The 24,567-nt window shown below is 36.9% G+C and overlaps 1 protein-coding gene across 8 annotated transcripts in view; it reads right to left on the reverse strand.

Moving 5' to 3' along the window:
- The window catches only part of erc1b (ELKS/RAB6-interacting/CAST family member 1b), a 242,174-nt gene that overhangs the window by 170,714 nt on the left and 46,893 nt on the right, over positions 1 to 24,567 (reverse strand). For 3 of the 8 annotated variants that reach the window (XM_065255288.2, XM_065255287.2, XM_065255292.2), the window contains exons 3-8: positions 21,393 to 21,809; positions 16,668 to 16,742; positions 15,191 to 15,346; positions 14,549 to 14,641; positions 12,160 to 12,327; positions 9,784 to 9,951 (exon numbers count right to left, since the gene is read on the reverse strand). In XM_065255288.2, coding sequence (XP_065111360.2) covers positions 9,784 to 9,951; positions 12,160 to 12,327; positions 14,549 to 14,641; positions 15,191 to 15,346; positions 16,668 to 16,742; positions 21,393 to 21,809 — 1,077 coding nt within the window. The remainder of the gene's footprint in view (positions 1 to 9,783; positions 9,952 to 12,159; positions 12,328 to 14,548; positions 14,642 to 15,190; positions 15,347 to 16,667; positions 16,743 to 21,392; positions 21,810 to 24,567) is intronic. The other 5 variants (XM_065265801.2, XM_065265800.2, XM_065265802.2 and 2 more) reach the window with 2 other exon arrangements.

A 24,567-nucleotide genomic window follows, 5' to 3' on the forward strand; every position in this document is an offset into this window, starting at 1 on the left:
CCGTTCTGAATATCCAGCACGGGGGGAAGGGTGAGGATCGGTTATCCATTTTATCCGAAAATAAATAATGACCTCATTAGAATCATATTCTGAAGTAATTCCCTTCATAAACTTATCCTTATCTGCGTTTGCGCCTGGCGTGCACGGGACGGCACGGCTGATGAACGACATGGAAGAGATGGGCATTTCCATGTTTCGCTCAATTCATCATCTCCAGACAGCTCAATGAAAAGACTGACTGTTCCTGTCCACCGTTTCACATTCAATTAAACGCTGACGGATTTGATAAATAGTTGCCGCTTTTGTTTCTTCTAGCTGCTTTGGAAAAACCTGCCGCTGATAGAAAGGCTCGCAAGACAAATATATTTTATCAGCAGCAGGCCTGCCTCGAGCGTTAAGGGGAAAAGTTCTGAGAAAATGTATGGGTTTTTAATTGAATGTGATTTTTTACAGTCATATGTCTATTTTATCTAATTTGGCAATGTTTTAAAAGACTGCCAACATTGGTTTGCTGCTTTTGCTACGTTTGAGTAATGTCACTAAATGTTAGGGCTGTACGATTATGACCAAAATGATACTGTAATTGTGGTTATTATTGACCATTAATACACTAAAGTTTTTAAATGTTTTAAAACTTTCTGTGAAGCAGCTGCATGCATCCAAAACTAAATAAGATAATGTAGATAACAAATAAATATTGGAGAAAAAAAAATCCAAAACGGCAACTTTTTAAAATCTTTGCCCAAACACACTGTCAAAAGGCACAGAAATTAGCACAAATGGACAGCTGTGATTGAGGCTTTTTGCGATTATGTAGTAGTTTCACCCTAATTGTAATCCAGATTAGTTTTTTGATCAACTACGCATCGAAATTATGAGATTTAACAAAGGAACAGCAAGACTAAAATGGAAACACTTCATGCCATTTATCAAGTCATCAACTAGCATTATATAATGTTTCGAGATCATTAGATAAAATAAATATACAGTAGGATTCAAAATCCTGGGAATTGAACCCATGACCTCATTGTTATTGGTGTAATGCTTTTCTATACAAGTTACAGGAACAATGTAATCAAAGAAAGTTATAAAACAAACAAAATGAACAAAAAAACTTTAGCTTTCTCAGTCCATCCTTTCTCTCTTTACAGTTTTCGTTTTCACAGTCCTTCATTTATTCAGTGTCGTAATGATTTAAAAGCAAAACCTTTATAAATAATTAATTTCCCAGAAAAACTGTGTGCTCACACAAGCGTAATCTGGTTTCTGAACCCAAACACCAAAAGAGATAAACTCGCGTCGACTTACGAATTTAATTAAAAGGGTGAATGTTTTTTGGCAAAAGCGATTACAAGGATAACAAATGTAGGCAGGGAGAAAAGTGAGAAGAAACCCAATAATGATTTTGCCCTGGTTTAAAAAACTACATTTGTTGCTTGAATAATAAAACTATGGCAGGGTTTGTTGTTTTAAATCATTTCAGACATGTTTGGACAGATGTCTGGTTTGGTCGGCGCTAGTCGTGAATGTGTTTTAAGTGAAAAGTGAAGGAGAGGGAAAAAGCTGTTTAGTTAATAACGGGTTGTGCTGATTGGTGACGATTTGTGAAGGAATTGTGGGAAATGTTTTGAGGAAGAACAAATGGAAGCCATCCAAGTGGCATCACATTCCCTACTGACAGGAGATGTTTAGGCAAATTTTCACATGGCTCCTTCTTTATGCAACGAAAGTGGATGGAGACCGGGAGCAGTCAAACTTTAAAAAAAGGATAAAACATCATGAAAAGTACTCATGCACTACTTTTAAAGTCTTCTGAGGCCAGATGATAGCTTTGTGCATGATAACCGTATCTGTTTCTTTAATCGTGCTCAGACTATGTGAGCCAAAATAGTGGGAGACAATTGCATGCGTGTGTCCGATATGCATGCTTAAAAGATCTCTAGCTCCTCATTAATCAAACGCACACCTGACAGCTCCACCTGTCTGCAAACTTCCCCTTTAACTGCCTTGTTTTCTACAGCACACACACACTGAAGTGTCTGAGCCACACACTTGACATTCAGCAGAAGTCTCATTTCTTTTGATATCATTCGCGGTTGCCTGTAACACAACCTGATTACGCTCCTCTGTCCCATTACCCAGCATCCCCCAGTATCTCTGGTTACCCCTGCTCATGAATATTACACAGCGCTTATATTATGCATGTGCAGAGTCATATGATAACTGCAATTATATTTTCGAAAACAATCAGAGCATTGAGGAAAAACTGCAATCCTGTGTCAGGCTAATGGAAGAAAAATTCCTTCATCGTCCTCATGCCGTGGGACACGGGGAAGTTGGATATATCCGATCTAGATTAGAGGGATCCATGTCAAGCCAAATGATGATTACGTCCAAATAGGAGCCTATTAGAGAGTGAGAGAGAGATTCCATGTTGGAATTTTGGGAGCGAGGTTAATGTGGAACAGAATGACCTGCTAACCAAAATGGAACGAGGAAGAACGAATATAGAGAGAGAGACACACACACACACACACACACTGTTTCTGGTTTCATCCGCTGATCCGTGTATTTGTGAACGGATAAAGGACAAAGAGAAGAAAAAGAGCAGCGTCACGTCAGAAATCCAAACGTACGGAGGGATTTCAGAGTGTTTGTGTGTGTGTGTGAGAGAGAGAGAGGGCTGTCTGAATTATTAAAGAGTGTTTTGTTTCACTTAGTGATCTACTGCTTGACAGTGCGGTGTGAGACACACAACAGACAACAACACAAAACACACACAGAGTGCAAAGATTTTCAGCATTTACAGCAGGTTGCATCAGAATCGTATGCAATGTGCAAGCCGAACAAAACAACATGTCAAACTCACAAAGTGGAGAGTCGGGAGGGGAGATGATTCACACAGATTTTACAGGGATAAAGTGTGGGCAGAACTGTATTAAAAGAAAAGTTCCATGTACTTACAGAATGCTTGATTGTGATCAATTGAAGTCAAACATTTCTATATAATGACTATAACTGTATAATTTTTGTATCAAATTTTTATTTCTTGTTTAAATTCGTATATTTCTTTTGTAAATCATATTTTATATTAACATTATTGTATAGTTGCATAAAATTATATTTATTGCAATTACTAGCACCTTATTTTTCTATATTACTGTTTTTATAATATGTATAAGCACAAATAAAGTACAAATGAAAAACATTAGATAGTATTGTTAATCTCGGTTTACACCGAATCTTTATGTCTGTTCTTATATAATTCAATATTTTATTATTTCACCTTATTTAATTGTACACTAACACATCTTCACTTTTTTGTAAACACATTTTGTATGCAGCTGCAAATTATTTGGCAATACAAATGTACAGCTTGTGCCAATAAACGTGCCAACAAAGTACACTTGAATAAAAACAGAAAACAAAAATAAAAAGATATAGGTAAAATATAGAGAAAAAGACATGAGACTGCATGAGAGAGAGAGAGAGAGAGAGAGAGAGAGAGAGAGAGAGAGAGAGAGAGAGAGAGAGAGAGAGAGAGAGAGAGAGACAGAGAGAGAGACAGAGAGAGAGGGAGGAAGTGCTGATTAATTAGAAACTTCTGTAGAACTTCTTTTTCCCAATTAAGTCAAAAGCTAAAACAATCTTTCTCTCTTTCTATCAGACTGTTAGGGTCTTAAGGCTCTCTCACCCTTTTGATGTGGGGTTTATAATTATTTCAACACAAGGCACTTATTTGCATGTGCCCTCTTAACAAAGCACAGTTCCCTGTGTGAATCTCTCTCTCTCTCTCTCTCTCTCTCTCTCTCTCTCTCTCTCTCTCTCTCGTGCGCACTCTACTGAAGTACTGTAACAAACAATGTAAGAGGCTCTCTCTGAGAGAAGATCACAACTCAAACCCGACACACTCTGTTTAAGAGGCTTTCCTTTTGGTGCTAAGCCTGTTAGCCTTCCTCACCCCACAACCGGTGAAAAAAAGGGGAAAAAGGACACACACACAGATACACACACACAAGCACAGCTTAATAGCACAGCCCTTGTCCAACCATTAGTTGTGAAGAAAATTATAAACAGTGGTGAGTTGATGTATTTTATAAAAATAAGTTGTTGAAACTTCTCAGTTTATTTTGACGAGTTAAAGTAATGTAAAAACATCTATGAATTGAAAATAGAAATCAAATTGACTTGACTCCATTTGATTGCACATTTTTTAGGCAGCAACAAATTTACTGTGTAGTATTTTTAGTCACATTTCCTTAAAGGACAAGTTCGGTATTTTACACTTAAAGCCCTGTTTTCAGATTGTTTATGATGAAATAGAACGGTTTTGACTGAAATTTCCACATATGCGGCTGCCCCGAGAATTTTCAGGTGTTTGTGTTTTAGCTCCTACCTTTACAATGGGTTTACTGGTGCACTGGAACAATCCTTCCTAAAATGCATTAAACTTTCGTTTACAAAGACGTGAAACTCACCGAGTGGTCAGGGGTGTTCACTGGTATGCTCACACAAAAATTGCTGCTAAAGACGCATTCCAACAGGTTTTATCGTAGTTTTTGCCAACTCCATTGACTTGTATTAGTTGTGCTGTGAGGTACACTGTAAAAAGATTCCGTAGAATTTACAGTATTACTGGTAGCTGGATGCCAGTAACTTACTGTAGATTTAAATTTATGTTAATTACCTGCAACAGTTTGTTCAAAGTTAAATGAAAATTAAACATTAGCAAGTCTGTATCTTTACAGAATAAAACTAAAATAACAGCCTCAAGCAAAGCATTCTGGGAAACAAAATCTGAAGGAATAACCCAGAAAAAGGTTGATGAGGAATTTTGGTTCCCAGAATGCTTTGCATGAGGCTGTTATTTTATATTTTTATTCTGTAAGACAAAGACTTGTTAATGTTTAATGTTCATTTAACTTTGAACAAACTGTTGTCAGTAAATAACATAAATTTAAATTTACAGTAAGTTACTGGCATCCAGCTGCCAGTAATACTGTAATTTCTACGGAACCTTTTTACAGTGTACGGTATTACTCCGCGCCGGGAACTTTGTTTCTATTCTTGCAATTGGCAATGGCGGATTAGCGCCACCACCTGGGCTGGAGTGTCTATTATTCAAGCTCTAAGCGGAAGAATGTACAGGTGTGAGGCGTTTGGAAAAATAGGTCCACAAGTTAACAACGAATGCTAAAACAGCTGTTGGAAAGCATCTTTTGCACAGATATTTGTGTGAGCATATCAGTGAACACCCCTGACCACTCGGTGAGTTTCATGTCTTTGTAAACAAAAGTTTAATGCATTTTAGAAAGGATTGTTCCAGTGCACCATTAAACCCATTGTAGAGGTGTGAGATGAAACACAAACATCCGAAAATTCTCAGGGCAGCCGCATGTGTCGAAATTTCAGTCAAAACCGTTCTATTTCACCAAAAACAATCTTAAAACAGGGCTTTAAGTGTAAAATACCGAACTTGTCCTTTAATCATTTTTTCACCCTCATGTTCTTACAAACCTGTATATTTTTTGTTTTGTTTTGATAAACAAAAAGGAAGTTATTTTGAGGAATGTTTGTAACCAAACCGATCGTGATCCCCATTCACTTCTATAGAAGGAAAAAATTATACTATGGAGGTGAACGGGGCTCATGATCAGTTTGGTTACAACCATTACTCAAAATAACTTCCTTTATGTTCATCAAAACAGAAAAAAATATACAGGTTTTTAACAACATGAGGGTGAGTAAATAATGAAAGAATTTTCATTTGTGTGTGCTCTGTCCCTTTAAGAATGATAATAAAAGAAGTAACGAGTTAAAGTAAGCAATAAGGTACGAGAGGCTGTGCTATATCGTGAATAAGTAACGGCTGAAGGGCGTTGTTAGGCACGACGCGAAGCACTTGCCTCGAGTACCTTATTGCTTTTATAAAACGTTTACCACACAATATTAAAGTTAAAAAATTTGGGTAAACAGTCTTAGCAGTGCTTTATTGTGAATAAAGCACAGCTATTGACCAATCAGAATCAAGGATTGGAACTAACCGTTTTATAAGTTTGCAATAACAATTTAACATTAACAAAAAAAAAAAAATATGCTGGAAAATTTTATAGCTCTAATCTATAGCATGGTTTTACGATAAACAATGACACATGATGCTAAACGGTTATATTCTGTAGCCTATGTCATAATAATGCCTCTGTGTCTGCCATTCTTGCAATTTGAATGACAAATCATCTATTTTAACCAGCAGATAACATTACGTGGTGAGAATATTAAATTAGCAGAATACACAACTTCAATGTTCAATACATAAAAGAAACCAAATGCTTAAACTTGCAAGACAAGATTTATTAAAAACACACCCGAAGTTCTGTCAAATGACCCTAAACTGTCTTACACTGGCCTCAAACCAGCGGGCCATCCTTAATGTTGAGCCATATGCACACATTTTGCGTTTGGCCTATAAAAGGTGTAGCAAGCGAGAAGCTCTTCTTTCAAACAGCTTTCATCAGTAAGACAAACCGCCTCTGCCGAGCCCATCATGCCAAAGAGATCTGCTCAATGTCAAGACGTTCCACTTCAGTTTACATATCCGAGTTGAATTCCCCCCTCCTCTCGCATTAACAAATGTTACTTTCTGCAGATTGTCCTGCTTTGAACTCGAGAAAGAATTCGCATCCAAACCGCTGTTTTCAATATTTAGCTCGGCTTCTTCCACCGCGTATCTGTCTGCCACCTTATCTGACCAATGTCGAAAATTAAATTAGCGCTATTTTCCAGACTGTTAAAGGTGTTCGGTTCAACGCAAAACATCGAGCGTAAACAAAGGGATGAAGAGAGAACAGATCTCCCGCCTGCTGCTGGATGAGGCTAAATGAGAAGCCAAAGAGCTCTGCTGCGCCTAAACCAGAGACGCTGGGAAAGCAATCACACATCACAAAGAAAGAAATTAATGTTCAAACATTAAAGGGGAGCGAAGGAAGGCAGGAGTTAGTGTAAAAACAAACCAGGTCCATGCCTCCTCTGAGAACGTTTGAATACTTCACAAGACATGTATCGGCTCCTTCCTCTCGTGTGTATATACACAGATACAAAGCTTTATTATGCATAAACGTACTAATGTAAACACAAAGTCTATAAGTTAAAATAGTTTATCATATTTAACATTTCTGTACAATTAGGTATTTCATTACAATGTTACTCTAACCAAAAATGGTTGCTATATTTAAAAAATTTTGTAAGAGAAAGCAGGTGTCTATGAGACATATCTATTAAGCTGTTATTTCCAAAGACTAAAGTAAACACTATTTCCCTGTCAAGGCATAGGAGTTTTTTTTATAAAAAGCATAGGTATGCCGTTTTCCCCTCATCGACTGTAATTCTGTTTCCCTTGTACAGTCTATCGTTTTGTCACGTTTGACCTGTGCGATGAATGGTGTATTCAGAAAGGTCCTGTTGAGAAGCCCCATGCATGCCTCCATACTACTGTCTCAATGTGTTATGGCCATTAGGAACAGCTCTAGGGCAATACAGAGTGGCTCAAGCACTCTAATGGAAACTAAATGTTGCTTTTTCTGTGGCTTGGGAGCTCGCTCTGTTTCAAGAAAACTTCATCATGTCCCCGATGACTCGGAGAGGCTTTCAGACTCTTACTGCGAAGCAGAAAAGATGAAGAAATTAAAAAACAAAAAGATCGCGGGGCGAGAGTGAAAAAGAAAATGAAGGACAGAAATAAAAATAAGAGTTTAAGTAAAAATCATTTGTGCATAGGAAAAGCGAAAGCGTGGCAGCATTACATCTGTGACATTCTGATGAAATCTAGGCCAGATTTCTCAAAACAACAAGTTAAACATAACCACTGCTGCTCACGCATCTACTGCAAATGTGTCATCTCTGCACATGTGAGATACAGTTTTTATATTTCCACACTTTCAGAAAACGTGATACAAAAGCCGTCACTGGGATGGTACCCTTTATGTATCCATATAAGTCTAGATATGTATAAATTTGTTACTAATATATACCTTTAAGGATACAAAGGTGAAATGGTACAGCCCCTGTGCCTAATTTTCTAAGATTTACTGAAATTAAACCTGGCCCTATTTAACCTGATGCAATTTAAGGTTATATATATTGTAATGAATTAATCTGTGCATGCAAAAATATTCTTGGTTTTAGTAATCTTTCATTAAAATCCAATCACTTTCTCAACTTTTTCCAGCCATTAAAGTCACTAAGGCCACTTGAGCTAATAGATAATGAACAATGCTATATATCCAGTAAGTATTGTTTAAGCAAACTCAGACTTCTCTTGATCAGACCTCTGGCATCAGACATCTGGCACTCTGGCATGTCATGATCATCATCGAATCGATTTCTAATCTTTCCTTACTAAAGATCTGGTTTCTCTCAAAATACATTACACAATCACACGAGGATGCATCGGACAGCATTTTGATTTGACTGTGAACTTGTGGCACCAAACTAAGTACACAGATATGCATCAAGAATGCAACAATAACCAGAGGAGAAAGCATGTTAAAACAAGTGTGAAAATGATACCCTCAAGTCTGTATTTTTTTAAAGGTGTGCATGCATGCAAAACTATATCATTTAGATGAAAGACTGTAAGTTACAACCTTCCAGAAGCTTCCTGAGCAACTCAGTTCACAGCTATACTTAAAAAAGTAAGTCAAATTTTTAGTACTCAACTTAAAAATAGTTACATTGTGTAAAATGTTGTATGAACTAATCTTTTTTAAGTTGAATTAACTCAAAAGTTTAAGGCAACCAGGTAACTTACATTTTTATTTAGAGCAATTGCATGACTTATTGCTGATGAATTCAATACTTTCAAAACAATTATCTGGATTTTACCCAATCGACTGTTTATCCAGAGGGCAACATCTATTAAAGCAAACACAATTCAGTACTTCATAACAAATGATTTATGTGCTGCTTGTTTGGGAAACCAGAGTAGTTCTGTAATACAATAACACATGACACAAGTCACGAAGATCTAAGGAGAATGATTTGCAACACTTTATCCGTGGAATCTCCATTAGTGAAACTTCCTGTTCCTCAACAAAGGTTGCTCATGGTGGGGTAAATGCAGTCGGACAAACCCAATGGTAAGATTAATGAGAACGCAGAACGGGGTTGTTTGCACAGCCTGTGATCTCAGTGAAGCTGATAGTCGGATGTGACGGCCTGATGAGAGGACCGACCAGAAGATGCTGGAAGCCTGATGTGTCACCATGGAAACCTACTTTAGCGGTCCCATGTGTCGGTGCATTCAGCCAGACTCAAAAACATGAGCCATATTTGTGTATTAGCGCTGTATGCGAGGTCAGGGTTTGCATCCGGTAATATTAACATAAAGCAAATATTTGAGATATTCCCAGCAGTAGCGGAAAAAGTTACAGCTTCTTGTATATGAAGCGAGCATTAGAGATAGAAAAAAACATCTGTTGCATCAATATGAAAGATGCAAAGCAGACATATACATTTTTGAAGGGCAGAGGCCGCATTTAGCTGAGGTTAACAGCTCGCCTGTGTCATTTCTGAGAAAAGCGGACTGCATCGCCATCACAAACACAACTTTTCCCTACTTTTAGAAATCATGAATTTACACAGAGGGTTATTTGGTGAGGCTGGTTTCGAGCATTTTGCCAGAGTCGTTAGGCCTTAAACGTTGCCTAACAGTGCCATCTACATTCAGAAGTTGGAAGTTTTTTCTCGTATCAAGGGGCATGAGGATGTGTGCCCTGCGGCGTTTACCTTTTTCTGCAACACGTTGACTTTGCGTTCTTTGACGTCGAGCATGTCTTTGAGGTCGTGGATTTCTCCGCTGAGCGTGCCCTTCTCCTCTGACATTTCTTGTATCTGTTTGGTCTTTTTGTTAAGCGTGGCGTCCTTTTCTTCTAAGCGTAACCGCAGTGCATCGACCTGAGAAGGACATATTACAGACCAGCTTAGCAGCCACAGAAATCACACAAGTGCACGAAACGACGCTTAATGTGCATTAAAAAGCTATTATTCACAACAATGTTCTAAAACACACATAAACTTGGCAGTCGGGGCACATTAGCCACAGGGTAAACTGTATGAATCACATGCTGGCACTGGTAACACAGGATTATGATAAAAAGTGTGATGATAGACTAAATACAGAATAGAGAGCGCACACAAAAGGACCATTCATACCACTGCAACTTCTGAAAATGCTCATCAGCTTATCTGATACAATAGCGACCCCTATTGTTAAGGAAAGAAACCTTTAAGGCATATATCCAGTATGTTTTTAATGATGTGCTAAATAATTGAATAAACAAAGCTTCGGTATTTTTAAAGTTCAAAAACTCATCAATTCATAATGGACATAACGTTAATATAACACTTATATGCATATACAAGTATCTATACTGATGTTTTCCTATAATACACATAGGCTAACTTTGTCTATATGCTTTCCTGTCTTTGAAATCCAGGCTAAAGTGTCAATCTAATTTTGAGATTAGGAGCATCAAAGTTTATTTTCAATCACTGATTTGACATTGAATGTAATATTGACATGACCTTACTATTAAAGATTTCAAGGTTATTTTTTCAAATAATGTTATTTACATTATCTAGGATGATTTTATGTAGAAAACCATAAAAATGTAATATATTGTTATATATACACAACTGTACCAACTTTATTCCTACTAAATGTAGTCAATGTAGACTTGCTCGCTTCTCTGAAAAATGTTGAATGCTCTTTTATTTGTACGCACTGCTGGATAATAGCATCTGCTAAATGTTTAAATGTATATACTTTTTCCTGCTAAAAAACAGCTAAAACCAGCCTAAACTCCCAGCCAGTTTTAGCTGGTATTAGAGGGGTTTCGGCCACTTTTTAACTGATCAATGTGGTCTTAGGCTGACCAGCTGACCCACCAGCTTGACGACCAGCTATTTCAATTTGAACATCGAAGACCAGAAAGCCCTCTAAAACCAGGCTTCTACACCAGCTAAACCTGCTACAGCTTATGCTGGTTTTAGCTGTTTTTTTTCTGCAGGGTTATATAATAACAATATTTTAAAGAAGACATATCATGAAAATCTGGGCACCCAGTGCTTGTATCAACCTAGAAAATGTGAAAAAGATCAAACTAGTAACTTAGTTTTTGTAAACCATTCTCTGCAAGCATGTAAAAAATAAGAATTTGGCTCCCCCTTGTGATGTCAGAGGGGATCTTATTATAATAATACTTGCCTTTAATCTGCACTATCCAACCACAGCACTCCCATTTACTGCAGAAATCAACTAATTTGCATTTAAAAGGACACACCCAAAAACAACAAATTTTTGCTCACACCTACAACGTGGCAATTTTAGCACGCTATAATAAATTATCTATATGATATTTTGAGCTAGAACTTCACATACGTACTCTAGGGACACCAACGTTTCTTTTTAAATATCTTATAAAAGTCGTGTAATACGTCCCCTTTAAAGGTGCACTGGGTAATTTTTAAAAGGATCTCATGACATAAATGCAATAGAATCTACAAAACTACATTATCAGTGTTGTATACAGTGGTGACTTTACAAAATGAACCTGTATTATTTTTATTACCTTACAATAAGCCATTTTTATCTACATACACTGCGGGTCTTCTTACATGGAAGTCGCCATTTCACACCAACATGTTTCTACAGTTGCTCTAAATGGACAAACTGCTCTATAGCGTGTGTTTTGTCACTATGTTGTCTCAGACGATGACATGTTTGACCTGTGGTGGCTACCATAGCTTCTCTATGCCTTTCGAAAGGGAAGGGTGAGCTGTGGACTGAGCTGTTGGTTGCAATTCATAATGTCACCACTAAATGACGCTACAAAATTAACACAGTGGACCTTTAAATAAATCTATCGGCTGTAACATTATCAGAACAATTAATGAACAAATCCTATCATAATTTATAAATATGTTTAGTTATTTTGATAGAACAGTGAAAAGTAAAGACAGTAGTAGACAGGGGAAGAAGAAACAGAGACTGAAAAACCTTCGGGCAGGATTCAGGTTCCCTGTGACACTACTGTATAGCATAATATGTCAGAGATTAACATTATGCCAGATGCCCCAAGAGTGGTATATAATTATTTTTACCTCAGTCTGGAGGATGGCGGCCCGCTGTTCTTTGGCAGTAAGAGACTCTTTCAGAACATCGACATGCTGCTTGCTGTCAGAAAACTGATTGGTGAGTGTCTCCAGTTTTGTCTGAAGACCCAAAAGTTCGGTGTCCTTTCTGGACAGATCCTGCTTCACCTGGTCAATCTGAAGAAAACAAACAGTCCGTCAAGCTCAGAGTGAGTGGATTTTTCTCCAAAAACCTTTCTCAAACTTATTGTGGAATCTCAAACATGGGTATAAAATCTGAATTATTATATTGGATGCATACAGTGACATCAAATTCAGTGAGCCTGCAAACCTGCAGAATCAGACACCTTAAATAGTTTAAGTATAATCTGGTTGTTTTAGTGTACAGAAACTCTAGGACAACGGTGTACTTCTCTCATTAAACATCATACAATGTTAACAGAGCTCAAACACACACAGAATTAAGATGCATTCAAGCACAATATAAATTATAATATGTGTTCATCCCAAGCATGTACAGTACAAACAAACTCTGACACATTCCCAGCATGCACTGGGGCAGCTGCAGCAGGTTAGCAGGGCCTAAAGCTGTAATTCTACCAGCTGGCAGTCATCCTAGTGAAAAAACACGTGCACAGGCAATGGACAAAGGTGAGAAGAAAATAAGAAAGAAGGAGACTCAAGCCTTGTGGGCATTAGTGCTCTGAGCTCTACTCCAACCAGCGCTATACAAATAAGAGAGGAAGGGAAACAGTTAAGAGAGAGATAAGCATTGTGGTGACTCTAGGTGACTCTGCTTTCCTGATCAGAGACAGATAACCCCAATGACTTCACCTACTGTCATGAATCGAATAGGCCACTGATAAGGAGTCTCTAAAGCTAATATTAATGCTCGCCCCACGCATTTTCCACTGTTCCCTCCATGTAATCACCAACGGGTCCCATTAAAACGCATTTAAAGGGCCAAAATTATGCCCATTTTTACAAGATGTTATATAAATCTCAGGTGTGCCTAGAATGTGTCTGTAAAGTTTCAGCTCAAAATACCCCACAGATCATTTATTATGGCATGTCCAAAGACATTTTTCATAGTTGAGTTAAGAGACATTACACTGCTATGGGTAAGAAGAAATTCAGCATGTATTGCTCATTAAAGCAATACTTTTACTAACCCTCAAGCAATCCGAGATATATGTCCATCATCTTTCAGACGAGCACATTTGGAGTTATTTTAGTAAATGTCCTTGCTTTCCAAGCTTATAATGGGAGAAAACTGGAACAACTTTTGACTTTGAAGCCCAAAAAAGTGCATCCATCCTTCATAGAAGTAAACCACACGGTTCCAATGGGTTAATAAAGGTCTTCTGGGAGTAATTGATGTTGAAAGAACAAAAATTTTTTTTAAACTTTATAAACTGTTATAACTAGCTCCCAGTGACGACTTCATCTTGACTCACGCAATTCACTGCGCAACAAACACTCACTTCACTAAAACTCTTGTGTGAGTCCAAGATGGCACCGTTACCGGAAGCTAGTTACTACATTTTATAAAGTTAGAAATATGGATTTTTTTATACAAATCATATAAATTACCCGCAGAAGATCTTAATTAATCCATTGGAGTCGTGTGGATTACATCTGTGAAGGATGAATGCACTTTTAGGGGTTTAAAGTCAGAAGTTGTTCCCTGATCCCTGTTTTCTACCATTATAAAGCTTGAACATTTACCAAAATAACTCCAAATGGGTTTGAAAGATGAAAGACATGTATCTCAGATTGCTTGAGGGTGAGTAAATCATGAGGTGATTTTGATATTTGACCGAAGTATCTCTTAAATGCTGCCTTGACAGGTTTTAAGTGTTTTGGTAGCTCAGTAGGCAGAGCACTGCATTCGCAAAGGATGTAGGGTTCGAACCTGAACTGTAATTCACTTGGGTAAGTGTCAGCCAAATAAAACAATGTGAAGATAAATCTAAAAGGGATGTACTAAAACTTGACTTTTATACATTATGGCCAATAAATACAATGGTCAATATTGTAGGTCAACACCTACATTCACATATTTATAACTTGACAGACACAAATAGGTTTTCATTGAACAATTATAATAAAATAGGAGTAACTTTACCTGCTTCTTAATCATTTAAAAATTTAGAAAATATTAACAAACGTACAAATCTAATTCTATATGCATTGTATGATTGCAAATATATAATGCATCCTTTTTGGACTAAATATTCTGGCATTTGCAGTTAATAAATGAAAGCATTTAAATTCAGCTTAATGCATCATTGAAATAATGCAGGCAGACTTTTTGAACATTGTGTAAATCTGAAATGGGGGAGTTGCTATCTCTGGTAAGGAAAGCAGAGCTAAACCGGTTCTCTGGGCGTCTTACGGCAGAGACCTCCCGCTGCAGCTCAGTCACCCGTTTTTTCAGCTCTTCACCCTGCGATTCGCTCTGTGCCAGTTCCTCCTTTAGTTGCTCTACCTGTCAGGAGAGGGCGCTGTTACTGTAACAACCACCAACAAGCTGCCTTCACCAGTTGAGGCTCGCATGCACACCCTGCCTGAACCCAAACATCACCTCTTGGGTCACACGGTGACAACTGGCAAAGGGGTAACTGAGATTACGAAACGAATCACTGCAAACCATGCGATTATTGTTAGCTAACCAGCTGCAACTGTAAGCCAATACATATATAAAATTATAAAAAAATAAAAAATAAAAGTCTCAATAAACAATTGAAAGATATTAAACAGAATTGTAAGTTAATAGTTTTCATTCATTTCAAATAGATAAATGTTAATAAATAGTTAATAAAAAAATAACAAAATAAAAGCTAATTAGAGTCTGTACTGTTTACATAAAGCATAACAGTAATTTTCCAACAATCTATCACAATCAATCACAACCTTATCATAGTTACAATTTTACCAAAAGGCAATAGCCAATATCCAACCAAAATCAAAAGCCATCAAAACAACACATCTCAGATGTACTCAGATGTTTGTAGTTCCCATAAATAACAGATTGTACCTTATTCTTCATGAACTTGGAGTGACTGCGATAGACCTCCATCTGTTTCATCTCTTCCTCTCTCTCTTCTGTACTTAGAGCTCCATTTGACTTCAGCATCTGAATCTCATCCTCCAGTTCCCTCAGACTGCGCTCCAGAGAGCTGATCTTTGAGTCCTGTGGAGATCAGACAGTGATGTTTGATAGTAGGACATTCAAAGGAAAATAAAGGTGACCTGACAACATTTTGTTTACTCTGAAGGGGCCAGGTGTTTATAATGTACATGTATAGTTTATAACATCCATTATTAATTCATTCCTAGTATCAATGCTCTATATCATTAAAACGCTTCAAAACTGAACCGTGTGCATGTGTGATGTGTGTGTGGTTCTTATGGCACTAGCATCATCAGACAGCTAGACATATTTTTTCTGGGTATACTTGACAGGAAGATGTTGAAACTAAATCCTCTACTTTCTTTCTCTCTCACTTCCAATAGATATTGTCTCCAAAAATGTTAACTTTGTTGCACTTCTTATTTGTGACCCTGAACCACAAAGCAGTCATAATTAGCATGTGTATATTTGTAGCAATAGCAAAAAAATGCTAAAAAATTATTAGCACATGAAGTAAAGATCGCATTACATAAAGATATTTTGTAAATTTCCTACTGTATATAGACGGTTTCAGAAGTAACAACATAAACAAGCGGCTGTTGCGGTCCGCACGTAACTTCCGGTAAACTCCGCTAATAATAAATAACCACAAAGTACTTTAAACGATGTTTATTTATATAACAAGCTAAAAAAACAACAACACATAGATTACCTAGGAAACCAAAACATTTGTTATTTTCAACAAGACATTTGTTCAAGAGATCAGTTTAGCAACTTGTCATACCATTAAAAAACGAAACCGGAAGTAAAGTTCGGATCCAGACGTGTATCAGGTGCATCCGATGAAACCGTCTAATATATATATATATATATATATATATATATATATATATAAAATATTAGCCATTAGTCAAATGTGTTACTAAGGACTTTATTTGTACAACTTTAAAGGCAATTTTATCAATATAAAATTTTTTTGCACCATCATATTCCATAATTGTATTTTGGCTAAATATTTTCTTATCCTAACAAACCATACATCTATTAAAAGCTTATTTATTAGCTTTCAGATAATATTTAAATCTCAATTTAAAATAAATTACATTTATGGCTAATTTTGTGGTCCAAGGTCACATATTATTGTCTCTCTACGACAAATCATAAACAAAATTGCATAAATTATCCGGATGCTGATTTATACAAGTACTGTAGGTTTTAAGACCAAGGTTAGACATTTCAATCTAGCAGATTTTATGGCTAAGTCTGGGAGTAGGATTAATCAAGGGATAAAGTTACTTATCTTGCATGCAATACATCAATAAATACCATTGTGAGCTTTAGTTTTCAACCCAAGAAATACACATACAAACATGTACAGTACCTTCATCTCGATGACCGTCTGTAGGGCCTTGGTTTTGGCAGAGTCTGGTGCCCCCTCATATCGTCTGTGAACTTCCTGAAGAGATGAAAAGATGAGATGTGGGTCATGAGATGCTCCTTTACCGCCAGGATTCACACCACCCCACATCATATGTTACTTTTACAATAATAATACTTAAACTAAATCATAAATTCAGCTTTTAAAACCGATATAAACTGATACGAATCTCTAAAGCAAGAGAGATCGCCTGTCATCTAGCTTGATTGTCTGATGTTGTAGAGTGTTTACGCCTGGCTGAGTCCCTTATGAATAAGAAACAGTGAATGTACTGACTCTGAGCAACCAACCAACAAAGTAAATGCAATTTCCAACACAAAGATACAAAGATATGCAGGCCACACTGTGACCTCAGGGCATTTAAAGACCTCCAAATCATATGTTATACAAAACATTAACACAGGGTAAAAGCTAGAGCGAGAGAAAGAGAGAGTGAGAGAGAACGAGAGAGTGAGATAAAGAGAGTGAGTGAGAGAGAGAGAGAGAGAACGAGAAAGCATCCATGTACATAGATACATATAACAAGGAAAAGTGTTTTCCATTAACATTTTGTTTTATTCCATATTCCTTTATCAGTCACTTGATAAACATTCCAGCAAAAAAAGAAATTTCTAAACAAAAGCTAAAAAAAATGATAATTTAAATGCAAGACTATGAACCAATGAGCATTCTAAAATACACCACTCTACTGATCGATGTCCAAATCATTACTTAACATAGACTAGTACCCCTTGTGTACGGTGCATCCCTTAGTGGCCCCCTCAAACAAAATTTATGACAAAACATTCAGCCTTATTTTTCTGAGGTTTCATTACACAGAATGTATGAAAAATGTATGTATTTTATAAAATGTCATAAAACTGGGGGCCCCCCCAAGCACAGCACCCTGTTTGAGAACCACTGCACTAGACGTCACCTCAGGTGCTTCTGCACTGTTAACCCTCATTTTGTTTAAACCCAAATAAATAAGTACACTTAAAGGAGACATATCATGACAATCTGACTTTTTTCATGTTTAAGTGCTATAATTGGGTCCCCAGGTATTGTATCAACCTAGAAAATGTGAAAAAGATGAACCGAGTAACTTAGTTTTGGTAAACCATTCTATGTGGAAAAAATAGGTCATTGAAATTCGACTCCCCCTGTGATGTCAGAAGGGGATCTTATTGTAATAATACCGCCCTTTAATCTGCACTATCCAACCACAGCACTGCCATTTAATGCAGAGATCAACTAATTTCTTTTTAAAGGACACACCCAAAAACGACACATTTTGCTCACACCTACAAAGTGTCAAATTTAACATTAATTGTCTATATGTTATTTTAAGCTAAAACTTCACATAGGTACTCTGGAGACACTAAAATTTTTTTTGACATCTTTAAAAAATCTTGTGAAATGCCCCCTTTAACCTAAACCCTGAAAAATGTCCTCCATTACACAAGTGTTAAAGTTTAATGGACAAGTTGCATGATTTCTCTCATTCAATAAGACATTTTTAAGTTGAATCTATTTATTTTAGCGTATGTTTCTGAATTTAAATTTTTTACCCATGTTGGATTGCAGCATGCATAAATTAACTGCTAGTGTTATACAAGTGTTGTTTTACTGTTTGTTCTCTTCATGTATACTACTGCAGTTGTTTTGTGTTCATTTTTTATTATTATTTTTGTGGTAAAGTCAAGAGTTCATCTTTTCACTTCATGAGATTTGATTACTGTCACCATTATTGAGACTTGTGTGTTGAGTGTTGAGGTTTCTGTGTGAAGTTGAAACCTTTGCTTTACTTGATGTTACCTTTGCTTTGCAATGTGTGCTCTTTTTTGAGAGGCTAAGATTGCAGAGATTAAAGTTTTGCAATACTATGTTAAAATATGATTTAACAATACATTTCTCATAACTGACCATTTGTAGAACAGGAAATATTTAGTTAATCTAACAAGGATATATTGCTAAACATTTTAATTGCCTTTTCAGCTATTTTAAGTAGATTTAATTTAAAATTGCTTGCTTGTTTAACAAAATATTTTAGGGCAGCAAGTTACCCTATGTTTTTTTTAAGTTAAATCTACTCGCCTGGAAAAGATACTTTAATGTCAGTCGAGAAAAGATTGTATATATAATTTTTGCTAATAAGAAAGATAACATGTTACTCTGACAGCATCAGTTCATGTTCTTGAATATGTAATAGGTGATGCTAAAAAAACTGACACATTTGAAAATCTGAAATAAACTTGAACCTGGGAAAACTAACAATGTGGCTTAAATGTGTATTTAGTAAAACACGTGAAAACAAGCTCAAAAGATTTTACATAGTCTTTGCAGAATTTTAATCCTCACAAGAAAGTTTAAAAAAATCAGTAAAGGTTTAAAAAAATAACTGGCCACTAGGTGTCAGTATGGTCACAGTTCTGCCATTTGTTGTCAGAAGATGTCTTACAAAAAATACAGAACAAAATGCAAAAGAGTTACCAAGACTTAACTGTCCCAACAACCCTCTGGACAGAACTGCATCTCTTCACAAGTGTACCATAGATTGTGTCCTTATCGCTTACTCAATGTCAGCTCAACATGTAAAACACACTTTCCCCCTTTGCAAAACTCACATCACTTAATATTATGTAAGTCAGGAAATTCTGTCAAACTATTAATCAACTTCAGGCATCCTCCTTCCTCTAGGACCATCGCTGAACTAAATGTAATCAAAACCTGTCTTACGCCGAATTAACAGCTCTTGTGCTCTGCAACATCTGTGTCTCTTTTCATCAATGTTCCTTTCAATCTCGTCTCTATAGCAACCAATGTTCAATGCTTTCAGTTGGTGACAGGTTTCGCTTTCTCACTTCCTCTGTGAACTCGTTTGTCTGTCTGAGTTTGAAACGGGTAATTCAGAGCCTTGGATCCATCAGCGCCCTAATTGGTAGTCTTAGGTAAAACGTTTAATTGCAAATCGTCCTCATGCACCCTCTCTGGATAAATGACCACATGTTATCGGCATCCTCCGCACAGCAGCTGTTTGGGGTTCTCGCATTGAATGTCACAGATAAATATTTTATTAACTGCCATGTAATCCCCATTAGTTGTTTAAATGTCACTATAATACTGAAATAGATGACATTCAAATCTTAAAGTCCCCCTGTATTCAATAATTTGATTACTTAAAACTTATCTTTGAGCATCATAACAGCATATTTAAAAGTTTTACCTGTCACAGTAATTTCTTGATACTTTAAAACAGCTTAAATGTAACTCTACACTCTTGCCTCAATAAGTATAAGCTGATCTATGAAAATGCAAATTAGTCCCTGCCTCTACTTAATAGCACAGCTCGGACCATAGATATAAATATGCGAATGAGTCCCTGCCTCCACTCTCACACCACCTCGGACCATAGATATACATGTACATAGATGCTACATTCATAAAATGCATATGTGAACTGTACGTTTGCAGCACTAAACTTTAAGTGCTGATGTTAACAGGGGAGAGCACTAACCCATAATATGTGAGCAGTACAGAATCGTCGAGTCTAAGCGGCATCCATACGTAATATACTGTATATAATTAGAAATAGGGGTGGGTGATCTTCCTTAAAGAAGCGTATCGCGATCTTTATAGCAGAGAATCACTGTCCACAATCTGAATTGTGATCTTCATTATAATGCTCTTTCTCGTTCCCGCAGTTATCAACATCACAAAAAGCTTAAAAATATTCAATGCAGGAAAAACCCTGTTACAATGATGATCATACATGCATGTAAAGTGTCCAACAGTCTTTTATGTGCTGCGGTGTCCTTAGCATCAAACTGCATCTTAAAGGGAATTAAAATTTTTGGGTGAACTATCCCTTTAATCTTGACGTCATGACACATTCCGCGAGGACCCGCTGGCGCGTCACACAGATAGTGCAAGAAGAGAAGTTGTGGTTTAAAAGTATATATTTTTTTATTTTTCTTGGCGAAAATGACAATTGCTTTTTTGGATAAGACCCTTATGCTGTGTTCCAGGCAGGTTTATGTGCCCGTTAATCACGACTTCAAAACAACGACTCACAACTTGGAACTGGGAGTACATCGATCTAGTACAAATTCACGGATGGGAAGTTACGGATTTGTCTGCCTTTCCAGTGCACTTTTACAGAAAAACACAGGTTATAGGATGCCTGGAACGTGGCATTATGCCTCGGTTGTTTTTTATATGAATATACATTTTTAATTGCAAATAAACTGCTTGCTTATTTTGATCAATAATTGTTATTATTAACATTAAATGTTAGTATCAGCTCTTGAGAACTGGTAGCCTTACAAATTATTCCCTCATATCGCCGATCGGAGATTTAATAGTTTGGGTACCTGTGGAGTAGGCTTACCAAGTGATTTGATAGATGTTTTTATGTGTAACTTGAGTGATCTAAAAACATCTCAGCCGAGCCACGGCCTGACAGTTAACTCTCTTGCTTTAACATGTTGACATGTGGTTTTCCACTCCAATATAATATTTAGGCAATAATACAACTGTTTAATTTCTCTAACTAGTTGAAAACGTCAGCTAATGGGCAAAAAAAGTGAAAATCAGCTTTGTTCTGCTCTGATATAAATCAAACATTGCACAAATGTTACAAGAGGTTTAGGGATATGGTTTACTCAGTATCTCTGTGGTAGGTCTTACCTCTCTAAGCAAAACCATTTCCTTCTCTCTCTGTTCCAGCAGGCTCTCCAGATGGTGGATGTGCATCTCGGCATCTGCCAGCCTGCGAGTGCGCTCATGGTCCTCCTCGCTGGCCTTGGCTGACAGCCCTTTGCTCTGCAGCATCTCCAGAAGCTTCTTGATAGACTCGTCTCGAGCGTTGAGCGTCTGCTTCTGCGTGTCGATGCGCAGCTCCATCTCTTCCAGAGTCTTCCTCAGAAGGAAGAGCTCCTTGGCCTGGCGCTCGTGTTCTCCGTACAGCCGCTGGAAGTTCTCCTCGGTCAGCTCGGTTCCCAGGGGCTCGCCTGAACGAACGCTGGAGTCCTGCTGGAACAGCTGGTTCAGATCTCGCTGGATCCGGAGCTCGTCCTGCATGGCCTGAATGGTCATCTGGAGATGCTAGAGACAAACAACCAAAAAAGAGAGTGCTTGTGTAAATACAAATACGAGTTCACAGATCAGAAATGTTTTCTTGCACCATACTAGCAACATTAAACTTCTATCTACACACATTAAATGGACAAGAGCATGTCAATGCTATCTTGTAATAATTGATTTAGGCTAGTTCAGCATTAAGCATTACTAACAAGTGCGTTCAATCGCGCAAACAGCCGCTGCCATACTGTGTATTCCCTGTAGACATAGACAAACTTTTACACTAAAATGACCTACAATGCCCCTGTGCATAAAGTGAGGAGGTCCATAAAGAAATTGTTGACTGCCCTGCACAAGACGCAGACCTAAACACTATTTAACACCAATGGGATGAAATTGGACATCACCCAATATCAGTGCCTGACCCCAGAGATTTACAAATCCCCACAGTCATGCTTCTTATTTAGTAGAATAGGAAAAAATTTCCCTATTAATGCCTATACTGTGCTAGCCTATATTTATTATAGTTTATTATTGAGAAAAGATCTAGTAACACAAAAACCTCCAGCAAAGAATAAAGTTTCAAGCTCCAAATCACAAAACCACTATTAGACCCAAGCAAAGCACAAAGTCAAGATCTGCATCTGCATACAAAACAAATAAACAATCGGGTTAATCTATCAATATACAGGTTATGGTCTTCAACCACAAAGAGCCATAAAACCCGAAGAAGAGACCCCTACTTATCAGTGATGAAGAGAAGAAGATTTGCAAGAAGGATAGAGAACATTAGAATAGGAGGGAGTTTTCACCATGGTGACAGACTTATGATCAGCATGCACACTTGTGATTTTAATTGTGACTTTAAATTAAACTTTTCCTCATTCTGATATGCTTGGGGAAAATTTGAGATTTGTTTAGTCCCTAACATTGATATAATTCAGTGTGGTGCACATTATCCACATTCCACATAATGCCTTGTGATACAGAGGTAAGTATTGAATAATGTAAAATGAAACAGGAAAAAAGTACTGAACACGCTAACTGAAATGTATTTTATACGTTGTACAAAAACCTTTGTTTGTAATGAAAGCATCAAAATGCCTCCTGTATGGAGAAACTAGTCGTATGCATTGCTCAAGTGTGTTTCCATCTTCAAATCTTGAAGGTTATGTGGGCCTCTTCTATGATCTCTGACCTTTAATTCTTTCCATAGATTTTTAATTGGATTCAGTCCGGTGATTGGCTGGGCCATTCTAGCAGCTTTATTATTTTTAAAACCAATTGAGAGTTTCCCTGGCTGTGTGTTTGGGTTAAGGTTTACCTGTCATGAGAGATTTCTTGCATGACACCTTGGTAATGACACATTATTTTATAGGTTATCAGTTAGGCCCACCTTCCAATGTCTAAAATAAAGCCAATATGAAAATGACTTAAACAGCAATTCATCGAGGCTGGCTCCAAAAGGAAGTCAATTCCCATAGACCCCCATGTTAAAATGCCCAACTTTACAGCAGAAAATAATGTGTTTTTGCTTAGAAAGATTAATTTTTGCTTAGAAAGATTCGGTCCCAGAGATCAAGACACACCAGCGGACGTCAGTGTTCACTGATGCCCCTGACCACAGCCTGATCTTGGCTACATCCCTGACAGGGATTCCCTGGATCTGATGTAGGCCTATCTGTGTTTGATGGTCAAAAACAAGATCAAACCAGCAGTATTTGGTGTCATGAAACTATAACTTGTTTTCTTATTCATATTTTGTATCTTTTGTGTTGTTATTGTTTTGGCGTGAAGTAAAAGTTAATAAATCTATTTTTATATATTATTGCTTGCGGAACGAGCACACGCTTTATTACTGGACTGGACTGTTTTTTATATAAGTATCAGAAAAAGCACTATACAAATAAAATATGATTGAATTTAATAGAATTTTCCCTGTGTCATTTTACATGATCACACATAACGTAAATTCCATGTGAATAGCACTGTCAGAAATATATTTGTTGATATATTTGTGCGACAGAAAGTGACACAACAACCAACAGCAACAGAGATTCAGTATTAATGCAGACAGCAGGCAGACAGATGTGAAGCAGAAGGTATGATGTCATTGCCATTTTAGCATGAAATACCAATTTACATATACAAGGACAGGAGTCAGGACAGCACATTAAAGGATGAAATTATGAAATGTTTTGATTCATTTTTGGCAGTTATTTGACTTAACGTGATATTTCAGATATCCGTTATTATTGCACACCTTTAGATAAACAAGGTTAATCCACCATTTTTGCTCTGCACTTCCTGTTACTGAATATAATTTCTCCATAATTTCTCCAATGCATTATATCAGAATTGTATTTAAAGGGATAGTTCACCCAAAAATGAAAATTATTTCATAATTTTCTCATCATGTTGTTTAGAACCTGTATGAGTTTATTATTTCTGATGAACACAAAATATTATTTTTTTTATAAATGACGGTAAGCACACAGCTGATTGTAACCATTGACTTCCATAGTAAAAATAGTATGGGTACTGTCAACTGTGTGCTTACCATTATTTTTCACAATACTTGCATAATATTTGTTTTCTTACTATGGAAGTCAATGGTTACAATCAGCTGTGTGCTTACCATCATTTACTAAAATATCTTCTTTTGTGTTTATCAGAAAAATATACAGGTTTAAAACAACATGAGGATGAGAAAATTATGAAAAAATGAATCCATTTTGGGGTGACCCATCCCTTTAAGTGTTGTTCAGATTGATCAAAATAA

This window comes from Paramisgurnus dabryanus, chromosome 1, assembly GCF_030506205.2.
Source record: "Paramisgurnus dabryanus chromosome 1, PD_genome_1.1, whole genome shotgun sequence".
NCBI classification, from domain to species: domain Eukaryota; kingdom Metazoa; phylum Chordata; class Actinopteri; order Cypriniformes; family Cobitidae; genus Paramisgurnus; species Paramisgurnus dabryanus.